Raw genomic sequence first — 22,982 nt, 5'->3', positions numbered from 1 at the left:
ATCAGAAAATACTGCTTTCCAAACTTCTCAGAGAGCCTGCTCAGGTCAGAAGGACTGGTGGCAAAGCCATCCACAGAAAGGAGCCCTTTCTTGCTAGTGATGCATGTATGTCTGCCAAAGGATCGTGGCCATGGACACAATCACCCTACCTCCTCACACACTCAATGAACGTATGTGTTTGTTGGGGAGCAGGGTGTATGGTATGAAGCAAGAGAAGAAGGAAAATGAACAGAATGGTGGAAAAGATAAAAAGATGTGCACACTGTTTGCTTCACCTACTCTTATTTATTCAACACTCACATTATGGTTTCTTTTTTTTTTTACAGTATGGTTATCCCCATCAAAAAAATTCACACGCAAGAGAATACTGTATGTCCAGAGTTTTCATCCATGGGGGAGACAAACACTCCTCTGCCTCCAGCCTTTCCATCCTCTCTTAATAATAAGCGCAGGGGTAGTGGTGTTTTTTATCCTATGCCACAACCCTGCAAAGGGCACTTCTATAACAAGCAGGGCCAAACTAGACAAGGCAGCAGAGATATGCCTCTTAAAAACTGACAAATAGCAGCCAACTACCTGAAAAGTTAATACTTGTGCTATTTTCCCACTGAATTAAGCCATTCCAGTTGCTTTTATTGCCCCTTTATGGGTGCAGCCTGTGCACATTTACCTTGTCTCTAATGGCAAATAGCAACTGGAGTGAAGGGTGGACCCCCCATTTAGATTTTGGACACAAACACCTGCAGCTCCTATTTGTCAAAATTTAAAGAAACTGATGATCCAGTCCTGGTTCTCCACTACCACATCTAGTTTGGTGTCATTGGCAGTTTTTGGCAGACGGCAACATGTGCAATCAGGAAACGTTTACCGGAGGGAGGGAGGGAGGGAGGGAGGGAAGGAGGGAAGGAGGGAAGGAAGGAAGGAAGGAAGGAAGGAAGGAAGGAAGGAAGGAAGGAAGGAAGGAAGCCATCACATGCTGCTTATATAAAATCAGCAGATAGTGAAGATTGGAAGAAGAAAGGTTGGCATCAACTCACGGAAGGAAAGACTAGAGGTTGAGAAAAGAAAGATGCTTCAATGTTAGGGCTTCATTTTCAAAGGAACAGGAGCAACTCCACATGTCTAATTTGGCAGATGCACTTTTTCGTGTTCTACAGATTCTTTCAAATGGCAACATAAGGCTATGGTGGCAATCCAAGGCAGCATGCTTTTCCCCCAAAAGCATTCCTAAGAGGCACATTATACAAGAAAGAACCAGAGGTGATATACTGGCTTGTTTTGAAGGCTGCATCACCCTTCCCTCTGGACTGGAATGTTAAAGCTTTAAAGCTTATAAGTGGGTGACAACTCCTGTCTAGAGCTATGGGTCTTGTCTCAAACCACCAGGCATTCATATGGAAAACTAATACCCAGTCGCTGGGAGGTTTGGCAACTCCACTCTAACAGATTTTCATTATGAATGGATTTCTGGTCTACTTCTCAGCTTAGGTCCCTCTCTCCTAATCACTGCTATGCATATAAACCCAGGGCTCTTTTTTTCCAGCCAGAACTCACTGGAACTCAGTTCTGGCGCCTCTAAGGTGGCTGCCATTGCCATTATAAGAGAACAAGGGAGGCGGTCATGGTGAGTTCTGGCACCTCTTTTTCTAGAAAAATTGCACTGTGTAAACCCAATCATTGAACTGCACAGCAAAACCCATTTTGTGGGGAGATACATTTCCATATGGTCTCTCCTTCGGAGAATCAAAGTCTCACTTTATTATTTATTATTTTTATTTATTCTATTTATATCCCGCCCTTCCTCCTGGAGAAGCCCAAGGCAGCAACTTGGGTGTGAACCTTCCTACTATCTGCCTTTGGAACAGGAAGAACAGAATGATCCAGCAGATGCATCTCTTAGCTGTTAGAGAAAGTTGATGACACGCAAATTGTCGGGGGGGGGGGCAATGTCACCATGAAGTGCCATTTGTTTTCAGTAGCCAAAATGCCCCAAGGCTATGCATCCCAGTTTCACCATAAGGGAGGACATTTGTGTGAATAAGAAGCCATGAAGGAATTACAGACACCTCATGGTGACTTTCCCCCCATAAAAACTAATTGCACAACTAAGAGAGCCAGTGTGGTGTAGTGGTTAAGAACGGTAGACTCGTAATCTGGGGAACCAGGTTCGCGTCTCCGCTCATCCACATGCAGCTGCTGGGTGACCTTGGGCTAGTCCCACTTCTCTGAAGTCTCTCAGCCCCACTCACCTCAGAGTGTTTGTTGTGTGGGAGGAAGGGAAAGGAGAATGTTAGCCACTTCGAGACTCCTTAAAGGTAAAGGTAAAGGTACCCCTGCCCGTACGGGCCAGTCTTGACAGACTCTAGGGTTGTGCGCTCATCTCACTCTAGAGGCCGGGAGCCAGCGCTGTCCGCAGACACTTCCGGGTCACGTGGCCAGCGTGACGAAGCTGCTCTGGCAAAACGGCACCAGAGCAGCACACGGAAACGCCGTTTACCTTCCCGCTATAAAGCGGTACCTATTTATCTACTTGCATTTAAGGGTGCTTTCAAACTGCTAGGTGGGCAGGAGCTGGGACCGAACGACGGGAGCTCACCCCGCCGCGGGGATTCAAACCGCCGACCATGCGATCGGCAAGTCCTAGGCGCTGAGGTTCTACCCACAGCGCCACCCGCGCCCCTTTTGAGACTCCTTAGGGTAGTGATAAAGCGGGATATCAAATCCAAACTCTTCTAATCAGACACCAGGTGAAATAAGCATGAGAAAATTCAAACTCTTCTTCCCCTCATTCTCAATTGCAGAGGTTCTCAACCTGTGGGTCCCCAGATGTTGTTGGACTACAACTCCCATCATCCCTGAGCTCTGGCCTTGCTAGCTAGGGGTGATGGGAGTTGCAGTTCAACAACATCTGGGGACCCACAGGCTGAGAAAGGCTGATTTAGAGACAAGGAAAGACTATGACAACTTTGAGAATGCCTGGTCTGGACTTGTGCTTTAGTTGCTGTCACCCCCTCTGTTGTAGCAGCAAACACCCCAGAGGTTTAGTCCTATTTGTAGAACAGAATTAGTGTAATCAGGTATGTGATCTAGAAACAGCCCTTAGCAACTGAGCAATACAGAAAGAGTGCAGTTCCAGTTGTGCGAAAGTATATACTATTTGTTCTCGAGGCATATCAGTAGCTAAGCTGAGAGACTTGGGCATCTTCGTACTCCCAATTTGCCTCTGGAAGTTTGAGCAGTAGCCAGACCAGACATTCATTATCCCCCTTTCAAAATATGGCCCTGTGGAGTGGTAGTAGTGCCACGTCTGTAATTAAGGCACTTTTTTGTCTTTGTGAAAAGTACACCCAGGAATGTCTTGGACTCCTGAGCTCAAAAAGCCTAGTCCAAACTGCTTTCTGTAGTTAAGGTAGGCTGGCCATTCTCTAGCCTGGCCCTGGAATGTGTGCCTGTATCAGTATTTGACTGCTCTCTACTCACAATCACCTGCACAGTAGTTTGGCATCTGTTGTCTTCTCTAATCCTGGTTATGCCTCATTTCCCAACTTCAAGCTTTCGTGTCCTAATCTTTCTACCAACAGCTCCTCAGATCCTGCATTTTCTTCTCCTTCCCTAAGCTTTCTCCTCTCCACCTTGCTCATCAGACTACATCCACATCCTCGGTCCTTGTTTACTCTAGGAGGGAGCCAGGCAAGCTCAACCCCAGGGTGACAGAAGCCTTAAGAGATCCCTAAGTAAGATTTCCCTTCTACATACAAAGCAAGTGAAATGGTGGCAAAGAAATGAGCATCGTTTCCTGGTCCTGAAGAGTTCTCCCTGGTGAACGTGCACATCTGGAAAGGTTGCAGTATCTTCCAAGAGCAGAAAGAAGGAGAGTGAGGTGCATGAGTGAAGAGGAAGGAACAAGACTTCTTGAAACATCATACTCAGTCCCAGCATTCAGCTCAGCCAGCTGCCCGCGGTTGATTAAGCCAGGCCTCTGCGCTCTTCAAGATGCCAATGGCAGGAGGCAGCAAGGGTGAGAGATGTCAGCTGCTTCTTACTGATGCAAGTATGCATCAAGCCAAAGCTCTCCTGAATCCTTCAGAGAACTGGAACGAGGATAAAAAGGGTCAAGTCAGGAAACATGAAGAAACAAACCAGAAAAAGAGGTTCGATATTGAGCCAGGAATTCTCAGGGCACTATAGTCATTGAGTGAGCATGTTACGATAAGAAAAAACCCGTAATATAGCAGCAAGTGGGGGGGGGGGTGGCATTAAAAGCACAAGGAAGGATGCAGCACCATCTCATGGAGAGAGCCACAGGGCTGGTTCACACATGCAGGCTCAACACCTGATTGCTGCAGCAAATGCTGTACGAATGAGCCATTCCAGGTGAGACAGGACAGAACTTTCAAGTCATCTCAGAGCAGTTCTTTTCAGTGGGCTCAGTCTGCACACTTTGTCTGCAAGTTTTGAGGAGCCAAGCAGTCAAGAGATGCAGTAGGTATGTGTGAACTAACCCACAGAGCTCAGAATCCACAAATGCTTGTTTTGACTTTGCCACCATGCTCTTGCAAAAGCTCAGGCAAACTACTTTCACTAGCTATTATTATTATTATTACTATTATTATTATTATTATTATTATTGAATTGACTATTAGCTTTTTTATTAAAAGCAAACTCAAAGAGACTTAAACTATGTACATAAATTAACATTAATATCAACAGCCATCCCAATTAGCTTTCCACCTACTCTGTGCTCATTCAATGAAGGCTGTCCATTTTTCTGGGATGTGCATATTCTACAGACCTCCTTGCATACTGCGCAGGAGTTATGCTCTAATCATGCACTAAGCTCTGTGTTGTTGTTTCTAAGCCTTATGGTCAGATAGGAATATTTGAAGGGGGACAACCAAAACACGGGCAGTGCCAACATTTTCAAACTCCACCAACCTGCGTTCAAGCTGCTTTTTAACAACGGCATTAGATTCCAGTGGTTTCCAGTATCTATTTCTATTGGCTGCTTCTGGCAGAGCCTGATCAGAGTCTTCTGCTGGGTAACACATTTCCCATCCCTGACTTATGTGTGTGCTCAGAAATGTTCCGATTCCTTCGCACCAAGTTTTGATGTGTTTTTAGGAGGAGGGCAAGCAGAATGTATGCAGCCCTGATTATGATTTCTAGAACAATTAAGAGAGTGCTGAAAACTCTGAACGTTAACAAATATTGTTTCCTCAGGGCATTCTTCCCAGCTATCTGTTTGCATTATTGGAAGCAATGGCTGGAGACTGGGGGTCCCATATTATTCCGCCCCCCTTCCCTTTTCTTTTTGTGCCCTTTCACAAGATGTCGGTCTGATGTCTCTCCCCCCACAGGGGAGCTATCCTTCCTCCTGGAACTTGCAGGGGGTACTGGTGCTTTCACATTCACTGATACTTACTGTACAATGTCTGCAAAGGCTGTGAGCAGAGGCTTGGACTGGTACTCAATGCCGTGCTTTGCACATAGGGACTTCACCAAGGGGGTCACCTTGTGGAAGTTGTGTCGAGGCATGGTGGGGAAAAGGCTGTGGAGAGAGGGAGAGAGGCAGCTGCCAGGTCTCATGGCTTCCTCAGAGCTCTAGAGAGCCTTCTTCTTCCTCCCAAAATCTCATTAGTGTGTGCAATACTTCTTTGTGAAGCTTGCCCGAGCCAAATAATCACTTACAAGCTTAATGATTTCTTCTGTAAACAACTGTTGCAGAGGGCCTTATCCTAAAATTATAATCATAGCATTGGGTCCTCTTGCATTGCCAGCTTAAGCTTATCATGTCCTGGGTGCCCCCCTGGTCCAAGGCTGTTTTCACACAGGAATTCAACTTCGCAATATCCCTTGTCCAGCTCTGCTTCCTCATTACAGTGGTACCTCGGGTTACAAACACTACAGGTTACAAAGTCCGCTAACCCGGAAGTAGTACTTCAGGTTACGAACTTTGCCCCAGGATAAGAACAGAAATCATGAGGCAGCGGTGTGGCGGCAGCAGGAGGCCCCATCAGCTAAAGTGGTACCTCAGGTTAAGAACGGACCTCCAGAACAAATTAAGTTCGTAACCCGAGGTACCACTGTATACCCAAAAGCCTACCCACGTGATGCTTCAGCAGCAGCACGTGAAGCCCTACAAGCTCAGTCGTCCACATGACTGAATCACACGTATACCATAAAGGACTCCAGGCTCTTGAATTGTTAGGTTTCTCATAGAATCATAGAATCATAGAGTTGGAAGAGACCACAAGGGACATCGAGTCCAACCCCCTGCCAAGCAGGAAACACCATCAGAGCACTCCTGACATATGGTTGTCAAGCCTCTGCTTAAAGACCTCCAAAGTAGGAGACTCCACCACACTCCTTGGCAGCAAATTCCACTGTCAAACAGCTCTTACTGTCAGGAAGTTCTTTCTCATGAGGCCTCCATCCTGTTCAGCCCCCTACAAGGTCACTCACTACTACAGCATGAAATAAGCCTCTAGGGGAAATAGATCCCATTCTTTTTCTAGGCTTCATATTAGTTGATATCCTCAAGACACCTTCCAACTGGTGAAAAAAAGAAGAATATACTCACTGGTGCTCAATTTGGAAGTTGAGATGCCCACTGAACCAGTCGTTGAACAGGGACTGGTCTACGTTGCATGTTGCCTGGAGCTGGAGAGAGAGAAAATATATTTAAAAAGGCACCACATGAGGATATTCATGTTTCAGTTCTAGCTAGGCACCCGAATGAACTGTGGCATACCCTCATCTCCCCATCCTAGTCCTTAGAATAAGAACAACAATAATAAATAGATGGACCTAACAACTGGGAGCAGTTTACCTATGAGATCGCCTTGCCCCACATGGGCCCGCTTGACCGCAGGGCTGTACAATATATGTCTGTGTGAACGCTAGCAAAAAACTTCAACACCTCATATACCATATTTTTCGCTCTACAGTGGTACCTCGCAAGACGAATGCCTCGCAAGACGAAAAACGCGCAAGACGAAAGAGTTTTCCGTTTTTTGAGTCGTTCCGCAAGACGAATTTCCCTATGGGCTTGCTTCGCAAGACGAAACGTCTTGCGAGTTCTTGTGAGCTTGTTTCCTTTTTCTTAAAGCCGCTAAGCCGTTAATAGCCACTAAGCCGCTAAGAGCCGTGCTTCGCAAGACGAAAAAACCGCAAGATGAAGAGACTCGCGGAATGGATTAATTTCGTCTTGCGAGGCACCACTGTATAAGACGCACTTTCCCCCTCCTAAAAAGTAAGAGGGAATGTGTGTGTGTCTTATGGAGCGAATGCAGGCTGCACAGCTATCCCTGAAGCCAGGAGGGGGAGAGGGATCGGTGCGCACTGATCCCTCTCACTCTCCTGGCTTCAGGGACAGCCACGCAAAGCCTCAGGAGCGCTCCTCCCACTGAGCTCAGGAGGCTTTCCGTTCTCCTGGCTTCAGGGATAGCCGCGCTAACCCTCTTCAGGGCAATGGGAGGAACGCTCCCCCTGCCCTGAAGAGGCTTGGCATGGCTATCCCAGAAGCCAGAACAGTAAGCGGGACTGCTGCTTTCGCTGCGCAACGATCCCTCTTGCTGTTCTGACTTCGCTTCGCTGGAGAGGCGCTGCGCAGCCTTCCCTCTCTGCGCAGCACCTCTTCAGCACTGAAGAGGCGCTGCGCAGAGAAGGAAAGCTGCACAGCGCCTCTTCAGTAAAGCGGGAGGAGAAACAGAGCCCCTTCCGTTTCTGCTCCCGCTTTGCTGGAGAGATGCTGCGCAGAGAGGGAGAGAATATTTTTTTTCTTGTTCTCCTCCTCTAAAACTAGGTGCATCTTATGGTCGGGTGCGTCTTATAGAGCGAAAAATACGGTGCCTTCCCAGTTCCCATGTCAACCACAGAGGGTCAGCACAGAGAGTAACACCATTATTGCCTGACTTCTGGGGCCCAAATGTGGAGCATGTGAGCAGCCACCCCACCCACCCATGACAAAATCCCATGTTCAAAATAATGAATGCAGTGAGAGCGGTAGGAAGGATGGATTAGGATTTCACTGGACATGGGACTCAACCTGATGGGGCCTTCAAGCAGCAATAATTGATGGACGTTCCATGTGTTACACAAGTGGTATAAAAGTTCTGGGTCAAGAAGACACTTGCAAGCATTCATGTTATTCCTTTTCTAATCTTCTTTTACTCCCACAGTCTGTCCTCTTTCACCCCAACCCATTATTGGTATTCCACAATTAGTTCTTACATACAGTTACACCCAACCCTTCCAGTCACTCAATTATACTTCAGCTCCTAAGATAAGACACCTCCTGTATAAGTCTCATATTCATGATCATAACTGCTGGAATCGTTGTGCACATTACCTGGGTTGAAAGCCAGTCCACATTCTTGTCATAATCAATGTTCATTGGGATGTGGTTCATTTGTGTCACCCAGACAAACCAGTGACTCTCTATAAATCTGCACAAAGCACAGAAGTAAATTATTGTGTTTCCATCCAACCAAACCCACACAACCTATTGATAAGATAAACTTTATTCGCATTAGCCAACGGCCATAGCAACATAAAACAAGCAATATATACAAATAATATATATATACAAATAAAAAAGACAGCAATGGGTAAAAAGGGCAATCAAATGGCCAATATTATCATTCAGATAGTGGTCCTTAATCTCATTGCACCCTCAATAAACCTAGCAACCTTTGCTGTTGTCTGATCATTTTGAGCTGATAAAAGAAAGAACAATGTGGCCTCAGATGGGTGGCCTGGGAGGGTACGTAAGAGTGGGTTAATGATTTCATTCCTCAGATCTTTATAAAGAGGACAGGACAGGAGAACATGAGCCACTCTTTCCAGATTACCATCTCCACAGGGGCAGAGTGTTTCTCAGTTGGAATCTTTTAGTATCTGCCCTCAGAGGGCATCACATCCAGTCTGGCCAGTGTGAAGGCACGTCTGTATTTTGGGATAGTTAATTTATACAAATATGGTGCCAGGGAATCAAACTGAGAAGGGGGGGGGGGAGGCATACCAAGGACAGAATTTCTTTATAATGTCCAGGTTGTTCTGTTGCTCTAAGTCCTTCAGATGCTGTCCAATTAGCCTTTTTGCTTTAATAAAACCCATCATGAGAAGCTGATGTGGGTGGAGTCCACAGGATAAGAGTTTTTGGTGCACAATTTTAAACCACGCACTTTTATGGGGGTCTTGTGTCAATAAGGGCAGCAGACCGGGTGGATTTAAATTTAGACGGAGCCAATAATTAAGAGTTCTTTGCCAGGACTGAGCTTCTGCAGAGGGAAGACTTGCCTCTGTATTGAACCTATTGAAAAGCACCAATGCTTGACTGAAACAGTTTGTTTTTTAAAACAACAACAACAACACACACACCTTGAAGGGGAGTAAAGAGAGGAAGGGTGAAGAGTAAAACTATATAGTTTTCTCTTAGCGAGAAAGGGGTTTTGTTGCTGTTGTTTTAGAATGTATGTTCAACATTAGTCGATACAAATCAGTAAATCTTAAACCTCATTTATGGCTGGTGTATGGCAGTGGGGTCCATTCTTCTGGTGCAAGCTTGTGAGTGCAATCTAACTGACTGTGAGAGTGGCCTCTGGGAGGGGTGGCTACTTCAAGTTAGTATTGCAGGAACAAAATACCTGCTGCTATGGTGGGCAGAGGGATGTGGACAGGTAGAGCCCAGACTGCTGTGACCCTGGGGAAGGTTCGATGCATCTGTGCATGCAGAAACACAGTGTGCATGCCTGTGTGCGCACACACCATGGGGCCCTTCTCAATGCACGGCTCAATATCCTGGAAAGGTTCTGTTTCTTGACCATGCCAGAATGTGGCGCTGCAGTGCAAACAAAGATCTTTGACTTGCAGAGACTGTATGGTAACCCCAAATAATCAGTTATGGTGAGGGTATGCATCCAAATGAAACTCACCTGAGTAGAAAGAAGAGACCAAGGAGACCCTTCAGTTCCAGTAGGTATGAGTAAGTCAAAAAGAAACGGATGTAGAAAGTCACCATCCAGGCCAGATCCTGTCGCAAAGGAAAGGATGAATGCTCTGCAGAAGGCCATGTCATAGTGCTGCAGACCTGCCCCACCAATTTGCTCATGTAGGGCACCAGTCTCAGAGGCCACCTATGCAGTCTCCCATCACTAAACCTGTGCTCGCCCTCAATCTGATATATTGAAAAGGTAACAGCCCAGACATCTCCCAAAGCTATTTTAAATATCCACATGCTTAAACCTGTCTCGGTCAGGAAGTTTCTTATACGCATTCCTGTTATTCCTCATCTAATCTTTCACTTCCCACATCCTGCCCTCTTTCTGCCCATCCAGGCCCAATTCAGAGTGTTGAATTTGACCTATAAAGCCTTAAATGGCTCAGGACCCAAATACCTCAAGCATTGGCTCTCCCCATACAAACTGACCTAGGCCCTGCAATCATCATCTAAGGCTTCGTGTGTCTCCTCCATGAGAGGTCCAGAGCGTGGCAACAGGAGAGTGGGCCTTTTCTGCAGTGGCTCCCCACTTGTGGAATGTTCTCCCTGGGGAGGTTTGCCTGGCGCCTTCATTACACCTCTTTAGGTAACAGGCGAAAATGTTCCTTTTCAACTAGGCCTTTTGCTAATTAAACACTCTATGGCCTCTTAAATATGCTGGGGTTTTGTTTTGTGCTATTACTTTATGAATTTTGTGTTTTTATGTTGTAAACTGCCCGGTGATCTTCAGATGAAGTGTGGTAAATCAATTTAATAAATGATAATAGCAATAGTAATAAAGTGTAAGTTTAGAAAAGTGCAAGCTTAGCCAAGCTTAAAGCAGGTCATACTCTTTGGCTCCCAGAGGATCCTAACTATTTTCCCTATTTATTTATTTATTTATTTATTTGTTTATTTATTTAGGCATATCTATACTACCCAACAAACTGTGGCCTTTGGACAATTCAATCCCCTAATCCCATTGCCCACACTGTAAGAATGTGCAATCCACACCTCTGATTTGCTCACCCTTGTGATAACTACTGCTATAATAGGTTTTAATAGGGCTGGATTTCAAGAGAGTCCATCTCTGTGATCTGGTAATATCCATTTATATAAATCTATATCCCACAGCTGAAAAGGGGCACTGCATCTCAGGAACTGAACCATAACTCTTGAAGAGGTCATTCTGTTGCAAAATGCAGTTCTTCAGCTCTAATGTAGCAATTAAGCCTTGACTGTCCGAGGTTAAACTTTAACTGGAAAAACCTAGAGGCAAACTAATTTAGAAAGAGGAAAAACCCAAACTGAGAACCGCCCAGTGTAGAGGAAATGTTAGCATAAACACTGAAGAGTAGCTTTAAGTCTTCAGTTCCAGTTCATTTCCTTTTTAAAGAATGAAAGTGCAGCGTTGCAGCCTCAGCGACAAAGAGGCTAGGAAAACAGAAAGCAGGTAAGCTAAGCAACTTGTGTGAGTTTAGCGACATGGCTATGTGCTAAAGATCTCCCCTCTCTACAGCAAGTTTACAAACCGAATCCATAGTTTTGCCTTCTTCTTTTTCAGACTGAAAGACAATATATTTTTTGGGAAACAGGGAAACTAAGTATGGGTGTGAGAGATATGTAGAGTCCTACAAAGTGTCCCGTTGACAAACGGCTGGTGCAACGAGCTCCTAGCTCTCATGGAACAATCCTGTTCCGTTCGAGCTCCTAGCTCTCATAGAACAATCCTGTTCTGTTGATGCCAGGGCAGCTGATCTGGGGAAGCTGGGCTCAGGCATACTCACCGCCCATTGTTTGCGCTGGACAACAAAGTAGAAGATGTACCACTGCAGGTAGAAAGGCACCAGGGCTGGTGGTCCAACTAGGGAAGAATTCAGAGAAACATTCTTAGTTGGCTCAAAAGAAATGAGTGGCCCATCTTCTCCACACAAACCTACTCAGCTCATATTCTCTAGGTGCCCCTGCAGTCTTGAATAGGGTAGGAGAAAGGGGCTTTTCAGTTGTGGAACCCCTCCTGACGGCAGTTTCCTCCAAGAGGATTGACAGGCACCCACTCTTGCTGCTTTTCGTTACCAGGTGAATGCATTTTTATTTCCCCATATTTTCCTTCTGCCTCATAGTCTGAAATTGTATTATTTCTGATGTTCCTATTATGTTTTATCTTCTAAAAGCTAAAGGGAAAGGTACCCCTGACCATTAGGTCCAGTTGTGGCTGACTCTGGGGTTGTGGTGCTTATCTCGATTTACTGGCCGCTTTACAGCTTCCGGGTCATGTGGCCAGCATGACTAAGCCACTTCTAGTGAACCAGAGCAGCACACGGAAACACCGTTTACCTTCCCGCTGGAGTGGTACCTATTTATCTACTTGCACTTTGACGTGCTTTCGAACTGCTAGGTTGGCAGGAGCAGGGACCGAGCAACGGGAGCTCACCCCGTCGTGGGGATTCAAACCGTCAACCTTCTGATTAGCAAGCCCTAGGCTCTGTGGTATAACCCACAGTGCCATCTTCTACTACCTCTTTATTCTGTGTTTCCCCCCCCCCTCTTTGCTTTTAATATGGTACTTTGTTTTAAACTACGTTTCATTGCCCAATAACCATTCTGGAAGCAGAAATACTGACAGGTAAGATACACCTTTTAAAATAATAGATGGATAGATAGATAGATAGATAGATAGATAGATAGATAGATAGATAGATAGATAGATAAGAGCTAGCATTGGTCGTGTTGGGATAGTCTTGTGGCACAAGACAGAAAGACAGCAAGCATCTCCCACCCTATTGGGAAACACTGGAAGCAAAATGAATCATTATAATGGCAAACAACCACAGAAGAAACAAAAACAAAAAAAGGCACTGAGGGGGAACTCTAAATTTTGCAAGTCCCCCCCCCCTTGTGAGCAATACTTTGGCTCAGTTGTAGTAAATGTTCACTCCCCTGGGTCACCTATGGAAAGTAAGAATCACCTACGAGTGACCAAGGACAAACACCTTCTTTTCTACTGCAAGGTTTGTTCCTTGTTTCTGCATTCTGCAGATGACTAGCTTAGATACCAGCAGGAAAGCAAGCTACTAAAACTTCTTGTGAGATGGCAGGTTTTTTGTGGACTTCTGATAAAAAATCATGTGGTAAGATCCTAAGAAGAGCTGTGCTGGATCAGACCAAGGGGCCACCTAGTCCAGGATCCTGTTCTCACACACAGCATGCTCCCCACTTGCGCTCCCCAGAAACTGGCCTCTAGAACTGGACGTAGCGCACAGCCTTGCCGTCCATAAATTTGCCTAAAACCACTTCTGAAGCTATCCAAAAAGCCATTGCAGAAAAGAAATTATACTCACGGATAAAGAAGTATTTATGCTGGTGATTATAAGGCATGTACTTCTTTTTCTTTACACCAAGCTGTAAGAGGGAGAAAATGGTCACGAAAAGTGCTATAGATGGATGAATCAGTTTACAGTGGTACCTCTGGTTGCAAACAGGATCCGTTCCGGAGGCCCGTTCGCAACTGAAAAGAACGCAACCCACGTCTGCGCACACGTGGGTCGCAATTTGCCGCGTCTGCGCATGCGCAAGTGGCAAAACCTGGAAGTAGCCCTTTCCAGTACTTCTGGGTCGCCGCGGGACACAACCTGAAAATGCGCAACCTGAAGCAAACGTAACATGAGGTATGACTGTATTTCCACTTTCATTTTTGCATGATTTCGTCCCTGTCTGTTCCATTTCTGCATTACTCTAGTCTTCTCAAATACACAAAAAAATACATGCAAACACTTATTTGAATATGCATTTCTAAATATATTTTCTCTCAAAACACATGTTAACTTATGCTGATTATTATTTTTTAGCTGAGAGCTATGCTCAAACATTTGGGAAGGGCACAAGCTGGTGGAGAACCAAGTTCTGTTCCACATATTAATCCAGGAGGTGCAGAGGGGCAACAGAATTCACAGATCTCTAATTTATCAAGCATCCTTATTCCAAATCAAATCACATGATCAGCATATACCAGAACCCCTCTTCCCAATACAGTCGTACTTTGGAAGTTGAACAGACTCCATTCTGGAAGTCCGTTTGACTTCCAAAACATTCGGAAACCAAAGCGCGGCTTCTGATTGGCTGCAGGAAGCTCCTGCAGCCAATCGGAAGCCACGATAAACATTCAGCTTCCAAAAATAGCTCGCAAACCGGAACCAAAATGTTTGAGAACTAAGCTGTTCAAAAACCAAGGTACGACTATATGCTAATTTTGTGCGTGCACTGAGCTTTTTATATGGGAAAGTACTGAAACATTCAATCTCTCACCTATAGTTTGAAGTGATACAAGGGAAGGGACCTTGCTCAGTAGTAAAGTGAGCAAAATGGTCAATTACTGGCATTTCCCAGCCAGGGTTGGAAAAGCCTCCTGTCTGAAATCCTGGAGAACTGCTGCCCATCAGAGTAAATAATAGTCAGTTAGATCTGGTCTGGCTCAGTATGCGATGCTTTCCTTTGCAAGTTCAATATAGATTACATGAGTCAGTGGATGATAGGCTTCCAAAATGGGACTGTGCCACTTTTCCCAACCCTGGAGGCTCTGCCCAGAGCCAGACTGGCTAATTGCTTGCTCTTCATTGGCCCGATTCCTCAAGTCTTTCTAGCAAACCGCCACAGTCTGGCTACCTTATCAATGGCTGAGCCCTTGCTGTGCCTGCCCAGCAGCTCCACCTGCTGCTCACTCCAAACCTTTCTGCATTCAACCCTGTTTGCAATTTCTGTCCACCTCCAACCAAAAGCACAAGAGCATCAGGTTCTGTTCTTTTTGCAACATACCCCTTTGCATCTTCAAACCCGGCCCTGGGCTCCCTCCTCACCACTCACTCCTTCTTCCCCAGTTTCTTCACGCAGCCTGTGCAAGCTCCCACTCCCTCACTGCTGCTGCTGCTTGTCATTACTAGGAATATTCATGATTCACCTCAGAAGGCACTTGTAGGGAACAACTAAATAAGGAGAAGAATGCATTGTACACTGAAGTAGCTACAAAAATGGATAAGGTCAAGATGGAGTGAATCAGGATAAGACCAAAAGCAATTTAGCCAACAGGAATTAATTCCAGACTGATGAAACAAACACTTGGGTCCTGACCACCCAGAACCAGGGCCAGTGCTGTCATTAGGCCAACTAGGGCACAGACCTGAGATGGGTGCAGTTCTGACCTTTTAATACAGATTAGTTTTTGTTATATCTTATAAATTTCTGATAGTATTTTATTTTTGTTTTCTATTTTGTAAATAGTTTCTCAAAGCTCAAACTTAACAGAAACTTACACGGGCTCAACAACATTGCAAAAGAGACTACAGTGGTGCCTCGCAAGACGAAAAGAATCCGTTCTGTGATTCGCTTCGTCTAGCGGTTTTTTCGTCTTGCGAAGCAAGCCCATTGACGGATTGAAGGATTAGCGGATTAGCGCTATTAGCAGCTTTTAGCGGCTTATCGGATCAGCTGATAAGCGGCTTAGAAAAAGGGGGGAGGGGAAAAACCCGCAGAAACTCGCAAGACATTTTCGTCTTGCGAAGCAAGCCCATAGGAGATTTGTTTTGCGAAGCACCTCCAAAACAGAAAACTCTTTCGTCTAGCGAGTTTTCCGTCTTGCGAGGCATTCGTCTTGCGGGGCACCACTGTAGTTGGCTTGGCATCTATACGACTTGAAAACATGAGACTTATGGTTTTGTTACATATGATTTTATTTTGGAGTTGTCTGTTTATTTTGGAGTTGTTTGTTGTAAAGAATGTATGTTGTGTGAATAAAATAATAAAGGATTTGAAAAAAGAAAAAGTGGGGGGGGGACATGCTCAAGCTGCAACACTTGACCTGAAGTGACAACATTTGCAAAGGAAAAGGCATGCAAAGGGAGATTTTGATGTGCCCGAAATTGAAACTTTGAAAAGACTTGCATTTTTAACATCACAATTCACAAGACTATTCCAAATGATTGGTGTGCTAAAACATTTTCTTTTGTATTTGAGAAAGATAATCAAGGATTGTTGTGTTACTTATTCTTGCAATTTAAAATAAGTTTAGCAGTTTTGCACTTTTCATTTTTTCTACAATACATCTGTTTTGTTGAAAATTGAAGTTAGCCATTGGGTGTGTGTGCAAGTAGCTACCTAGGGTGCAAAACAGCCTGGCACCGGCACTGTCCGGAACTATATATGCTGTGAATCTGTGAAACAGGTGGTATCATTGAGAGGCCAGACCAGAAGAAGAAGGAGGAGAGAGAGCCTGTATATTACAGAGGCCAGATTTACTTATTGTTATGGTAAGAATGATGACTGACTGTTACTTTGTCAGGCAAATTTCTAGAAAACAGTGCAGTCTCCATTGCTGATTCTCTCTTGTTTTTAAACTGAGATGCACACCAGAGTTTGTAAAGGGTATATTTGTGCATGGAAGTGAAAGGCAGGCCAAAAGACAGCAGTGGCAGGTGTATAAAACAAGCCTGAAGGAGGCCCCAAGCCCACTCACAAGGGCCTTGTATGATCAGTGGAAAGTTGGTCCTGGCAAGTATTAACCACTCTCAATTCCATCCTGATAATTGCCACCTGCCCAGATTTTAACTTGTCTGAATTAATTTTAAGATATATTTTAAATGATTGGTGTCTGTTTTTATGCATATTGTGTTGTTTTTATGATGTTAGCCGCTCTGAGCCTGGCCTCGGCCAGGGAGGGTGGGGTACAAATAAAAATTTATCATTATTATTATTATTAAGAAAGGAAAACTGGGATAGTAAAGTGGAGTAGGGGGGAACAAGTTTCCCTCTGGGGGAATCTCCAGTCTTGTGTGAGCTTCTGTTTGCCTCCACTTATCCTTTGCTCATATAAAGCAAATATTACAAAAACATCCAAAGGACTCTATCCAGCACTGTGCAAGAGGATTTCTGCTCACACAACAGAACTTCCTCTTCTCCCCCTGCAATCCCCCCCAAAAAAAATATCTGCTGTGGAGGGTCTCCCAACCTTCTGGAGCAGGTTTTGAGGCTGCACAGATAGCTACAGGTGGCAGGAGAAGAAGGGGAAGTTCCACTGAACACAGAGAAGTCTGTTACACGAACAGAACTGCAGTGTTGGATACAGTCCTTAATCTCCAGGGCTCCCTCATCAAAGTCAATTAACACAGCAGTGCAGGCCATAGAACTTTCTGCTGTTCTGTGAATAGGGGAATGCATAATAACATTGGTTGTTGTTGGAGTAAGACACATACTGGAAATAAGGTGATTGCTAGCAACCAGCATACTTTGCTATGAAGTTTCTTTCTTTGGCAAGCAAGCAAGTTTAATGGATGAAAGGAATGTCTCAGACAAAGGGAGCCTTTTGAAATACTACCATGTACCTAAGTACTGTAATCAAAGCAACATGGGCTTGAATGGAGCTACTGTGAATAGAGATTTAGGTGAATTCTTTCATGAATAATCTAACCACTAACAAAACAGGAATTTTTTTAATAGGGTCTTTTTTTGGTCAAGGGGAAGCAAAAGGAAATGATGAATAAGCCACTTAAGATAAAAAATGAGACTACAGTGGTACCTCAGGTTAAGTACTTAATTCGTTCCGGAGGTCCGTACTTAACCTGAAACTGTTCTTAACCTGAAGCACCACTTTAGCTAATGGGCCTCCTGCTGCTGCCGCACCGCCAAAGCACAATTTCTGTTCTCATCCTGAAGCAAATTTCTTAACCTGAAGCACTATTTCTGGGTTAGCGGAGTCTGTAACCTGAAGCGTATATAACCTGAAGCGTATATAACCTGAGGTACCACTGTATGTCAACAATCATATTTATATTTACTTCCCCTGGAAAAACAGTAAAAATCCTGAGATAGAAATGTCATACTGAGATTCACAGCTGACAGCCTGCCAAGCAGCAAATATGTTTTAATGTTGGAGAGGAAAAGGGAACTGCTATCACATGCTGGTGCCAGGGGAGACTGTAAGAGTCCTCTAGTAATACAGGATGTGAACACTGAAAAGGGCATAAGATGTCTGTCACTGAGAGATGAATGGGTGGACATTCCATTGCCACTTATTGGTGTACTGAACCATCAGTCTGTCAGGCTTAAATTTTGATTGGGAGAGGAGTTGGTTGCAGTGAATAAAAAGCCACACTTATAGAATCATAGAATTGGAATAGACCACAAGGGCCATCGAGTCCAACCCCCTGCCAAGCAGGAAACACCATCAGAGCACTCCTGACATATGGTTGTCAAGCCTCTGCTTAAAATGTGGTGGAGTCTCCAAAGAAGGAGACTCCACCACACTCCTTGGCAGCAAATTCCACTGTCGAACAGCTCTTACTGTCAGGAAGTTCTTCCTAATGTTTAGGTGGAATCTTCTTTCTTGTAGTTTGGATCCATTGCTCCGTGTCAGCTTCTCTGGAGCAGCAGAAAACAACCTTTCTCCCTCCTCTATATGACATCCTTTTATATATTTGAACATGGCTATCATATCACCCCTTAACCTCCTCTTTTCCAGGCTAAACATGCCCAGCTCCCTTAGCCGTTCCTCATAACGCATCGTTTCCAGGCCTTTGACCATTTTGGTTGCCCTCCTCTGGACACGTTCCAGTTTGTCAGTGTCCTTCTTGAACTGTGGTGCCCAGAACTGGACACAGTACTCCAGGTGAGGTCTGACCAGAGCAGAATACAGTGGCACTATTACTTCCCTTGATCTAGATGCTATACTCCTATTGATGCAGCCCAGAATTGCATTGGCTTTTTTTTTTTTTTTTATAAAATTTTTTATTGCGTTTCTTTCCATAGGTTAAGAGCTTTGTTTATATAGCAACATGCAAGAAACATTTTTTATATATGAAGAAAAGTAAAGAAAAAGAAGAAAAAGTTAAGAAACTTTCATAACGTCTTTCAACAGTTCACTTTTGGACCTCCTCGCATCCTCTCGGCATTGCATTCATTATTCTAGCCAGTTCAGCAATTTGTTATCTTGTTTCCCATCTTATTATACCTTTAAATTTATTATGTTACCAATTTCAAAAATTTGTAATTTAATTTTAACACTCTTAATAAACATAATATTTTGTTTCTAATTTGTCTCGTTTTTTTCCATCAATACTTACTTTATCATTTACTTAAGTAAATTGCAGAAGCATAACGTTTCTTAATCGTGCGCAATCTTAACATTCAAACAACTTATAATATTTTTGCAAATAGTCCTTAAATTTTTTCCAGTCCTCCTCCATTGTTTCTTCGCTCAGATCTCGAATTCTGCCAGTCATTTCTGCCAACTCCATGTAGTCCATCAGCTGCGTCTGCCAGTCCTCCAGTGTGGGTAAATCTGGTGTCTTCCAGAACTTTGCGATAAGAATCCTAGCTGCTGTGGTTGCATACATAAACAAGGTTCTATCCTTCTTTGGCACCTTCCGGTCCACCATGCCCAGAAGAAAGGCCTCTGGTTTCTTAGAAAAGGTATATCTGAATACCTTTTTCAGCTCATTATGTATCATTTCCCAAAAGGCCTTTACTTTCGGGCAGGTCCACCAGAGGTGAAAGAATGTCCCTTCTGCCTCCTTACATTTCCAACACTTATTATCAGAAAGATGATATATTTTAGCCAACTTGACTGGGGTCATGTACCACCGGTATACCATTTTCATAATGTTCTCTTTCAAGGCACTGCATGCCGTGAATTTCATACCGGTGTTCCATAACCTTTCCCAGTCCTCAGACATAATGTTGTGTCCTACATCCTGTGCCCATTTTATCATAGCAGATTTAACTGTCTCATCCTGTGTGTTCCATTTAAGCAGCAAGTCATACATCCTCGAAAGTACCTTAGTCTTTGGTTCTAGTAACTCCGTCTCCAGTTTCGATTTCTCCAACTGGAAACCCACTTTTTTATCCATTTTAAATACCTCTTGAATTTGAGCATAATGTAACCAATCTCGCACCTTATTTTTCAGTTTGTCCTGGCTTTGGAGCTTCCAATTATCTCCAACTCTTTCAATCAATTCCCAATATTTTGGCCAGTAGGCCTCCATATTGGGCCTTTTTTTAGAAATCTTGGCTTCCACTGGTGATAACCACCTCGGGGTCTTGCTTTCTAATAAGTCCTTATACTTCATCCAGACGGCAAAAATTGATTTTCTGACAATATGGTTTTTAAACAGTTTATGAACCTTCGCCTTGTCATACCACAAGTATGCATGCCAACCATAAACATTGTCAAACCCTTCCAGATCTAGGACATCGGTGTTTTCCAACAGAAACCAATCCTTCAGCCAGCAGAAGGCTGAAGCCTCATAGTACAACCTTAAATCCGGCAGGGCAAACCCCCCTCTTTCTTTTGAGTCAGTTAGTATTTTGAATTTAATTCGGGGCTTTTTGCCCTGCCAGACAAACTTAGATATATCCTTCTGCCATTTTCCGAAACATTCCATTCTGTCCACAACCTGGAGGGTTTGAAATAAAAATAGCATTTTTGGCAGAACACACATCTTTATAGCTGCGATTCGGCCTGACAAGGTAAGTTTCAATCTTGACCAAATATCCAAGTCTTTTTTAATTTCCGACCAACATTTTTCATAATTATCTTTGAATAGATTTAAATTTTTGGTGGACAAAGATACCCCCAGGTATTTCACTTTTTTAACCACACTTAGCTCTGTCTCTCTCTGGTACCCCTCTATCTCTGTAGGCGTCAAATTTTTGGCCAAAACCTTAGTTTTTTGTTTGTTTAGCTTGAATCCCGCCACCCGACCAAACTCCAAAATAAGTTCAAGAACTCTTTTTGTGCTAGATTCTGGCTCCTGTACTGTAATAACTAGGTCATCTGCAAAAGCTTTCAGTTTGTATTGTTTCGCTCCGACCACTATACCCTGCACCAACTGGTCCTCCCTGATCATATTCAGCAGTACCTCCAGAACAGAAATAAATAGCAGAGGGGATAAAGGGCACCCCTGTCGTGTCCCTTTTTCAATTTGGAGTTCCTCCGATACCACATTGTTCACTATCAATTTAGCTTTTTGTTCTGAATAGATTGCTTCTAGTCCATTTTCAAACCCCCGTCCCACTCCCATCCCTTTCAAGTTTCTCTTCATAAACATCCAAGAAATGTTGTCAAATGCTTTCTCCGCATCAATAAAGATTAAAGCAGCCCTTGTGTTTCTAATTCGCAACAACTCCAGTATATCAATAATGTTCCTAGTGTTGTCAGACATATGTCTGCCAGGGAGAAAGCCTGCTTGGTCCTTGTGAATTACTTCATTTAGTACATTTTTAAGTCTATTTGCTAAAATGTCTGCAAATATTTTGTAATCCACATTCAGGAGTGAGATGGGACGGTAATTCTTAAGCTGAGTCTTTTCCCTTTCTGACTTGGGAATCAATGTGATAAATGCTTCTTTCCACGTTTCCGGTGCCTTTCTCCCCTCCATGATCTGGTTACAAACCTCCAACAACGGTTGTATCAAGTAGTCCTTCAAAGTCTTATAATATTTGGAGGTAAGTCCATCCGGGCCTGGAGATTTGCCCAGCTGCATGTTCTGGATGGCACCTTCAATTTCCTGTTGAGTTATCTTGCTGTTAAGAATTGATCTTTTATCTTGACTTATTTTAGGTAGTCCATTTATCCTCAAAAATTGATCTATTTCCGGTTCTTTCTGAGGCCCCTGTGCATAAAGATCTTTGAAGTATCTGTGGAAGCACTTTCTTATTTCTTCTGGTTTCTGAACTATTTTTCCTTGAATCTCCAAGTTTGTGACCGTATTTAACTTTTGTCTTTTTTTCAGCTGCCAAGCTAGCAACTTTCCACATTTATTTGCTGATTCAAACGATCTCTGCTTCATTTGTTTAATTTTCCACTCAATCTCTTGATTGATCAGTTTCGAATATTGTGCTTGATGGAATTTGATCTCTCTTAGCACCTCTTTTGACTTTGGTTTGGTTCTCAGCTTTTTCTCTCCTTCGCTTATTTTCTCTAGAATTTTTTCTTTTTTTCCATTCCAAAATTTCCTCTTTATTGTATTCTGTTGTATCAGAAACCCTCTCATTACGGCTTTACTTGCGTCCCAGATTGTTCTTTTCTCCACCGTAGTATTCAAATTTATTTCAAAGTAGTCCTTTAGCGTTTTTTGGGCCTTCTTAACAATCTCTTGATCTCTTAGCAAGGTGTCATTCATTCTCCATCTGAAGGATCCAGTTGGAAAAAGTCTCAATTCCATTTTTAAGGCATTATGGTCGGAGCAGGTTTTTGGGCAGATTTCCACTTTTCTTGTTTTCGGGGCCAGCCCTCTAGATATCCAAATTTGGTCAATTCGTGTCCATGACAAGTGGGCCTCAGAGAAGAAGGTTCCTTCTTTACCCAAGGGGTTCCTTGTCCTCCAAATGTCAATCAAGTCCATATTGTCTGTCATTTCAAAAAAGGTTTTAGGGAGTCTGCCGTCTGTTGTTAAGTTTTGATTTTGGGATTTGTCCATGTTTGTAGACACCACCCCATTCATATCTCCCATCACAATAATGTTAGAATAGTCCAAATAGTCCATCATTGTCTCATGCAGCTTCTTATAGAATTCTGATTTTCCATCATTTGGCGCATAAACTCCTAATATCAAAATCTTTTCCCCTTGTGTTTGGATTTCAATTGCGAGAATTCTTCCATGATCATCTTTGAATAGAAATTTTGGTGACAGGTTCTCCTTTGCATAAATTACAACGCCTCTTTTTTTAACTTTATCTGATGAGATAAATTCCTGGCCAAGTCTTTTATTGATTAATACTTTCCTATGGAGCCTAGTCACATGTGTTTCTTGAAGGCATATTACATCCAATTGTTCTTTTTTCAGGATATGGAATATCCTCCTCCTTTTTTCCGGAGAATTCCCGCCATTTATGTTCCAACTAAGTAGCTGCAGAGACATCCTGTTCTAATTAAGATGTTCTTAGGATGAGGTGTCTTCCTTTTGCTCAGATCCCGAGGGTGCAGGCGTTGGCCCGCTTCCAGGCAATATTGGTACTG

At 43.7% G+C, this 22,982-nt stretch overlaps 1 protein-coding gene across 1 annotated transcript in view; it reads right to left on the bottom strand.

Annotated features, from left to right (window-relative positions):
• Nucleotides 1-265: 265 nt before the first annotated feature.
• Nucleotides 266-22,982, bottom strand: part of LOC308593539 (acyl-CoA (8-3)-desaturase-like) — a 35,727-nt gene continuing 13,010 nt past the window's right edge. The window contains exons 6-12 of the mRNA XM_081205999.1: nt 13,321-13,381; nt 11,767-11,843; nt 9,936-10,033; nt 8,351-8,447; nt 6,581-6,660; nt 5,423-5,548; nt 266-4,091 (exon numbers count right to left, since the gene is read on the bottom strand). Coding sequence (XP_081062125.1) covers nt 4,040-4,091; nt 5,423-5,548; nt 6,581-6,660; nt 8,351-8,447; nt 9,936-10,033; nt 11,767-11,843; nt 13,321-13,381 — 591 coding nt within the window. The 3' untranslated portion in view covers nt 266-4,039. The remainder of the gene's footprint in view (nt 4,092-5,422; nt 5,549-6,580; nt 6,661-8,350; nt 8,448-9,935; nt 10,034-11,766; nt 11,844-13,320; nt 13,382-22,982) is intronic.

Source organism: Podarcis bocagei, assembly GCF_964188305.1.
Source record: "Podarcis bocagei genome assembly, chromosome: 1".
In the NCBI taxonomy this organism is placed as follows: Eukaryota; Metazoa; Chordata; class Lepidosauria; order Squamata; family Lacertidae; genus Podarcis; species Podarcis bocagei.
The sequence above is the reverse complement of the archived record's forward strand: the minus strand, read 5'-3'. Positions and strand labels throughout refer to the sequence as shown.